General features: G+C 46.9%; 1 protein-coding gene and 1 pseudogene across 1 annotated transcript; both read left to right on the forward strand.

Annotated features, from left to right (window-relative positions):
* Positions 1–258: 258 nt before the first annotated feature.
* Positions 259–4,937, forward strand: LOC124675604 (annotated as a pseudogene).
* A 1,050-nt stretch (positions 4,938–5,987) lies between these two features.
* LOC124672312 (flavin-containing monooxygenase FMO GS-OX-like 8) lies at positions 5,988–7,481 on the forward strand. The gene has a single exon (XM_047208562.1). It carries the CDS (start codon positions 5,988–5,990, stop codon positions 7,479–7,481), a length of 1,494 nt encoding a protein of 497 aa, XP_047064518.1.
* The last annotated feature ends 431 nt before the right edge of the window (positions 7,482–7,912 follow it).

Genomic DNA, 7,912 nt, shown 5'->3' on the forward strand with positions numbered 1-7,912 from the left:
AGATAGGTTCTCATTTTGTATTGTACAGCTATCTGTGCTATGGAATTTCGATATGCATTGAAGTAGGCCATCTCATGCTCTACTGGGACAGCTGAGTTGCTAATGCTAATGATCATTGCCCACTTCCATTTCTGACCACTGCATTGTTTTAATTTAATTTTATTTTTTATCATTTTTTTTCTTTTCTATGCAGATATTTAGTCCTGCAGTTAGCCACTTCCCTGTGATGCATATTCTGGAGTGAGACTCTCTAGAGATATGGCTTCCCTCAACGACATTGGTGTTGCTGCTGGGATAAACATATTATCTGCATTGGGTTTCCTTCTTGCGTTTGCGGTTCTGAGGATACAACCTATTAACGATCGGGTTTACTTTCCAAAATGGTACCTCAAAGGGACAAGAAGCAGCCCAAGACATATAGGAGCTGCCTTATCAAAGTTTGTGAATGCCGATGTGTCAACATATATGCGGTTTCTTAATTGGATGCCTGCGGCGCTAAAAATGCCAGAACCTGAGTTAATCGAGCATGCAGGACTAGACTCAGCAGTATATGTTCGCATCTATCTTCTAGGGTGAGCATGATATCAATGTTTCTCAATTCTCGCTTCGCTGCAATAATTGCATACACTTTCATGTCTTCCAAGTTCCAAAATGGTGAAGTTGACTTCTAGTTGCATCACCATTTTGTGATGTCCTCAGATGGACATATGCATTCCTATATTGTTTGTAACCGAGACATTTTATGTTGACTAATGGTGCATTGTTCTCTTGCTTCGCAGTTTAAAATTATTTGTGCCAATAGCTGTGCTGGCATTCTCGGTCCTAGTTCCAGTCAATTGGACTAGTGGAACTTTAGAAGATGAAAAGAACCTAAGTTACGATCAAATTGACAAGCTTTCGATATCGAATATTGGAACAGGTTCAAAAAGGTATAGCGTGTTTACTCCATTCATGTGCTTTACTATTTGGCACGTGCAACCAGTATGAATCATAATTTGTTTCTTTGAATAGTTATGAGTTACCGTTTCAAAAAAAAAAAAAAAGTTATGAGTTACATGTCGCCAAGCATTCCAAGGTTCCTACACCTCATATAGTTGCATATATTCTAATTAGAATATTTGAAGTTCCTAAGTACATTTATTAGATATTTTAAGTCTTTCCCTTGTTTGACTATATTTTGATAAGCTGGTAGTCGGATGTTTGAGTTTTGCAGATATGTTCCAAGTTCTATACCAATGTGCCCTTACATGCTATTTTTTACTTTCTAAGAATAAAGAAAGACTTGGTTCTGTCCTCATACACTTCAAACAGATTTAGCTCAAAGAATTTATACGGTTAAGTCATACTAACTTAACAGAAACGATGACCAATTGAAACTGTCCTAACTTATGTTAGAAATTTATCCAAACATAACCATTTAAAAATGACTCATGTTCTAACTTACACATTCATAAAAATTCAGAGGATTACGAAAAAATATTTTTCCTTGTGCTAATGTTATTCCAGAGGTTAGTTTTTTTTACCAAAAGATCCTTGAAAATTAATTTTTAACCAACTAAAGTACCAAGCTCGGACTGCTAAAGGCTACACTATTGAGTGGCTGGATACTTGGAGTAAGTTTGTGCTTTAGAGATACACTGAACTGGAAATGTTTTCTGGAAAACCATATGCAGACAACATGTATTTGAGCAAAACGCGCACAACTTCTCTATGATATCCTGAACTCCAAAAATTATTGTTGCCCATGCATTTCCTGACTATATAGCTACAAATTCTATCCTTCTAATCTTCTCATGTGACTTCACTTTGGCTCATATTTTCTCTGAACTGTTGAATGTTTTGGTAGGTTTTGGGCACACATTTTGATGGCTTATGTATTTACCTTTTGGACGTTTTACGTCTTGTACCATGAGTATAAGGTTATAACAACTATGAGACTGCGCTTTCTTGCCAATCAGAAACGGCGGCCTGATCAATTCACGGTAAGATATCTTTTTGGTGCCAGTTTTGTTTAGGTGTTACAAAACTCAGTAGACATGAATGTGAATTTTTCATCTTACGTGTTGCTTCGTAATTTACTCTAGCACATTATAATTTAGAGTGCAAAATTTCTCAAGTTCTTGGTCATAACTTTTTCTGCCTTATTTAGGTACTTGTGAGAAATATACCAGAGGACTCAGACGAAACAGTTAGTGAGCATGTTCAGCATTTCTTTGCTGTGAATCATCGTGATCATTATCTCAGCCATCAGGTTTTACTCTCGAACCGAATATGTATCCTTCAACTAGTGAAATCATTTGCTTGCCTCCCAATTCAAGCACCTGTAGTCCCAGAAGTATCTTTTCTTTCTTTCCTCTGTTAGTGAGAGGAATTAATTTGTTTCACTTTTGTAGTAACTGGGTTAGCATATATATATCATTAGGTTGTATACAATGCAAACACCCTTGCCAGTTTAGTTGAGAAGAAGGCAGGCTTGCAAAACTGGCTGGTCTACTATGAAAATCAGCACGCTAAAAATCCTGAGAAGAATCCAACTATAAAGGTAAGCTTCCTACTTTTCAAAGCATGCACTTGTAGCTTCATCATAAGTTACTTTTGTGTATGCTCTAATTTGCCTTGTGGTATGACTAAACTACGTCTGTTATAGACAGGACTGTGGGGTCTTTGGGGGAAAAAAGTGGAGGCCGTAGAATACTACAGGACAACAATTGAGGAGCTATGTAAACAGGTACTAGTCACTTTTCATTTCATCGTCTTCAATAGTGTCATCATACTGTCACACAACAGTCTCCCCTTTAATTCCGCTGCATAGGGCATAGATCCTCATATCTTCCCTTATGTATAAATGAGCATATTAGTAAATCTTGTTAATTGCAGGAAGATGAGGAGAGAGAGAAAGTGGTCAGTGATCCTAGTGCTATTATGCCGGCGGCATTTGTGTCTTTCAAAAGTCAGTGGGGGCTGCTGTTTGTGCACAAACGCAGCAGACAAGTAACCCAACTGTGTGGATAACCGAGTGGGCTCCGGAACCTCGCGATGTTTACTGGCCTAATCTCGCGATACCTTTTGTTTCTCTCTCGGTTAGGAGGCTTATCATGACCGTTGCGCTCTTTTTCCTGACATTTTTTCTTCATGGTACCAATTGCATTGGTCCAATCCTTGGCAAATCTAGACGATATTGAGCGGGTGCTTCCTTTCTTGAAACCTATAATACAACGGTGAGTGCTATTGCTTTGTTGTTTTATGGTAGAATTTTGATTTCTTTGCTGAACAACAAAGTGCAGAAGCAAAAATTTATGTATAGCTAGAAGGCTAAAACTACATAATCCAGGCTCCATGTTTATAAGATGCTGCCTTTCTGAATCTAAGTTTCGTTGACAATTGCAGAAATTCTCTGAGGTCAATTATACAAGGTTTCTTGCCAGGAATCGCTTTAAAACTATTCCTTATAATTCTGCCAACAATTCTCATGACCATGAGCAAGATTGAAGGACACATATCACTCTCTGGATTAGACAGGAGGACCGCATCGAAATACTTCCTGTTCCTTTTCGTCAATGTATTCTTGGGGAGTGTAATAACCGGAACAGCGTTCCAACAGCTGGACACTTTTATCCATCAGTCCGCCAACAAGTAAGCTAAATTTTGCAGTTGTTTTACGCATTTTTATATCCCTATCATAACAAGGGGTGAAATACCTGCCTAAAATTTTCGTCTACTTTGGTTGTCACAAGGATTCCAGAGACTATTGGAGAATCGATTCCCATGAAAGCAACATTTTTCATCACATACATAATGGTGGATGGATGGTCCGGCATTGCTGCTGAAGTTCTAAGGTTGAAGCCGTTGGTCATGTTCCACATAAAGAACACTTTCTTGGTGAGAACTGATCAAGACCGCGATCAGGCCATGGACCCTGGGAGCCTGGATTTCGGGTCCAATGAACCGCGAATACAACTCTACTTCCTCCTCGGGCTTGTATATGCAGTTGTGACACCAATTCTTCTTCCTTTCATCATAGTCTTCTTCAGCCTTGCCTATCTTGTTTTCAGACACCAGGTACAAATCTGTCCTCCAGTTCAAGTGATCTTGTTCACTCACATTATCTCTCTGCTCTTTCAGCAGCATGTTTTACTTCTATTTTTTTGCGGTCTTTCTGGCATATTTCTGGACATCCCAACATATATATCAATTAATTCGTCATTTTTTTGTGTGTGTTTCCTTGTTGCAAGATCATCAATGTCTATAACCAGCAATACGAGAGTTGTGCGCAGTTCTGGCCAGACGTGCACAGACGAATCATCATCGCGTTAATCGTGTCGCAGATCCTCCTGCTTGGACTGCTGAGCACACAGGAAGCAGAGAAGTCAACTTTCGCCCTTCTTCCTCTTCCTGTCCTGACCATATGGTTCCACTACGTCTGCAAGGGCCGGTTCGAACCGGCGTACATAAAATTCCCCTTGCAGGCAGGATCAGAACCCATATTCTTGATGATACCGAATCGCAGATGCTGTTCATATCGTATCGAATGCTAAGAAAGAACAGTTTCCATATTTTTGCAGGAAGCCATGGTGAAGGACACCCTGCAACGCGCGACTGACCCGACCCTGAACCTTAGAGCGTACCTGAAGGACGCGTACGTGCACCCGGTTTTCCAGGGAGGTGACATGTATGATCTCGTCGCCATGGATGAAGAGGAGAAGGACCCCCTCCTTGTCGCGACGAAGCGGCGGTCTCGGATGAACACGCCGGTGGATAGCAGGCTGAATTCGAGTTCTGGCACGAACGAGGGAGAGTTCAGCCGTCTGCATCCTTAGCTGAAGTGTGAGAAGGAAATACGAAATGTAAGGGGGTGTTGGAGCAGGGTGTGGACTGTAGAGGTATAGTTGGTCGTCAGTGCATTAGCATGTTCTGAAGCTCGATTGATGAAACTGTAAATTTTGAGGTGACACAAAGGTAGTTACTTGTGTATTCCTTATTCTCTTTTGGGATGGTGTTACTTGAGTATATTAACGAAATCAACCAGTGAAATTTAGTTAAATCAAGTTTCTACCGGTTTAATTTAAGGCTTTTCTGAAGAGACAAGTATGTTTAATTTGTTCCCAAACCGTTTGTAAATTTCATCACTTTTATTATTCTCCAATATCTTTTCTGTATACTTTCCATCCTTATCACACTTTTTTTGTTAAATCAATGTTGAATCAAATCGCCTCCACGACTGAGGTGAAAATTGCTACGGGCTCGTGGTCCTCGTGGATCATTGTATATATGAATAAAGCACTATCGACCAAACTGGTGAATGTTTGGTTGATTGGTTGCTTGTGCCATTGCGTGTGCTGTCACCCGTCACCGGCAGGCCTAACAAACCGATATGGTTTTATTTGTGTACTGTATCGATAAAGTTGTGATTGATTGTAATCAGAGGCGAGTTTTAAAAGACAGGGACACAAATGAAATGGAGCGTTTAGTTTGTCATTTCCCGCTATGTTTTGTAGTAGATCCCCTTGTCATGTCGTGGTCTTTTCCGTTTGTGGGTTTGCAGATCTCGCAAAAGAGGGCAAGTGTGCATCGTAATCTACCTGCAGTAGCATGAATATGATATACTCAGTAGAGATCACTTTTATCTGAAGGGACCAGATTACTTCATTGCCAAGCTTGTTAGGGTCGATGTCGATCGTGGCAGTTTATGCACACCTTCACACTACCGAACTGCAGACGGCACTGCCTACTCTCTCTCTTTTTTTTTTTTTTTTTTTTTTTTGCTATGTAGTATATATAAGTAGTCCAGTATAGTAGTGTTATTGTACTCAAACTCTGCCACTATATCAAAGCTAGCTTACTAGCTTAGTCTTCACTGGAAAATTAAGGAAAAACGAAAAACATAGTATTCCTACTCAAGTCTAGCTCGCTCAGCCGCTCGATCGTGTCCAGCTCGACCTATACTTCTATAAACCCCTTAGCTCGATCGTTAGCGCGCGGTGACCGGCATGGTTTCGGCAGGCGACGCCGAGCAGTCACTGCAGCTGCAACTGCAGTCCAAGAATGTGTGCGTGGTGGGAGCCGGCATGGCCGGTATGGCGGCTGCGCGCGAGCTGCGGCGGGAGGGCCACGCCGTCACGGTCATGGAGCAGAGCGCCGACGTCGGCGGGCAGTGGCTGTACGACCCGAGGACCGACGGCGACGACCCGCTCGGGGCCGCGGTGCCGGTGCGCGTGCCCGGCAGCATGTACGCCTGCCTCCGCCTCATCAGTCCACGGGAGGCCATGGGGTTCTCCGACTTCCAGTTCCTGCCAAGGCACGGTGTCGCCGGCCGAGACCCGCGCCGCTATCCCGTCCACCGGGAGATGTACTGCTACCTCCGGGACTTCTGCGACGCGTTCGGGCTCATGGACGCCGTCAGGCTCAACACCCGCGTCCTGCGCGTCGCCGAGACCATGCCGTCGTCGCCGTCGACACGTCAGTGGGCGGTGAGATCCGTGCACCTCGGCGATGGCAACGAGAAGGAGGAGGTGTTCGACGCCGTGGTGGTGGCCACGGGCCACTACTCGCAGCCGCAGCTCCCGCGCATCAAAGGCATGGAGGAGTGGCTGCGGAGGCAGATGCACAGCCACTCGTACCGGACGCCGGAGCCGTTCCGCGGCGAGGTGGTGGTGATGGTCGGGTGCGGGGACAGCGGCAAGGACATCGCGCTGGACCTGCGCCGCGTGGCCAAGGAGGTGCACCTCACGGCCAAGTCCACGGAGGAAGCCATGACGCCGGCCATGTCCAAGATGCTGGCCAACCACGCCAACCTGCACCTCCACCCGCAGGTAGACCAGCTGCACGCCGACGGGCGCGTGGTGTTCGCTGACGGCTCAAGCGTCGTCGCGGACACGGTCATGTACGGCACGGGGTACACCTACTCGTTCCCGTTCCTGGACACGGGCGGCGCGGTGACCGTGGACGACAACCGCGTCGGCCCGCTGTTCGAGCACGTGTTCCCGCCGTCCCTGGCGCCGTCGCTCTCCTTCGTGGGCGTGCCGAGGAAGGTTCTTATTCCGTGGTTCTTCGAGGCGCAGGGAAAGTGGATCGCGCAGGTGCTGTCCGGCCGGTGGGCGCTGCCGCCGGTGGAGGAGATGCTGCAGTCCGTGGAGGAGCATTACCGCGCCAGGGAGGCCGCCGGCGTGCCCAAGAAGTACACCCACGACATCGGCGGCGTGGAACCTCTGAAGATGTACGAGTTCGGGGAGAAGTACTGCGACTTCCCGCGGATCGAGAACTGGCAGAGGGAGCTGATCCTGTCGGGCATCGCGGGCATGAACGAGGACATGGAGAGCTTCCGCGACCGAACCGACGACAGCGAAAACGTCCGGAAGGGCCTGCAGAGATGGCTCGGCTTAGCTGCTCCACCTCAGGCTCAAGACGATCAAACTGTGGCTGGGAAAGATACGGCCGCCATTGAAGTTGATGCGCAGGCCATGGCTAAGCTTCTTGTCAACTGAAGACCACGCTGCGTGTGCATCAATCGTTGCACTGCCTGAGGCGCTACCCTCATTTCGAAGAAAAAGAAACGGTTGTAGTGGCACAGGAATTCAGTCATAAGTTGGACCAAATATATAGAAGGGAGTATCAACAATTGCAATTGCGGCTCCCGTCGCCCCCCCCCCCCGAGGCGACCGGGGCGCCCCACCCTCCTCCAGCCCGCGCCCTCTCCCCCCACCCTCCCCCCGCCGCCGCCGCCGGCGAGAGCCGCCGGGCAAAGCCCGCGCGGTGCCGGCGGCGGCGGATCTTCTCTTCCCCGCGCGCGAGGCGGCCCGACGGGGCGGTCCCCGACACGCGGCGGCGGCGAAGTCCGGCGATGCTGCTCCGTCCGCTGCACCCGGGCCGCGCTCTGGCCGGCCTTCCGGTCGCGGCGGCGACACATCGACGAGCG

Source organism: Lolium rigidum, chromosome 7 (genome assembly GCF_022539505.1).
Source record: "Lolium rigidum isolate FL_2022 chromosome 7, APGP_CSIRO_Lrig_0.1, whole genome shotgun sequence".
NCBI classification, from domain to species: domain Eukaryota; kingdom Viridiplantae; phylum Streptophyta; class Magnoliopsida; order Poales; family Poaceae; genus Lolium; species Lolium rigidum.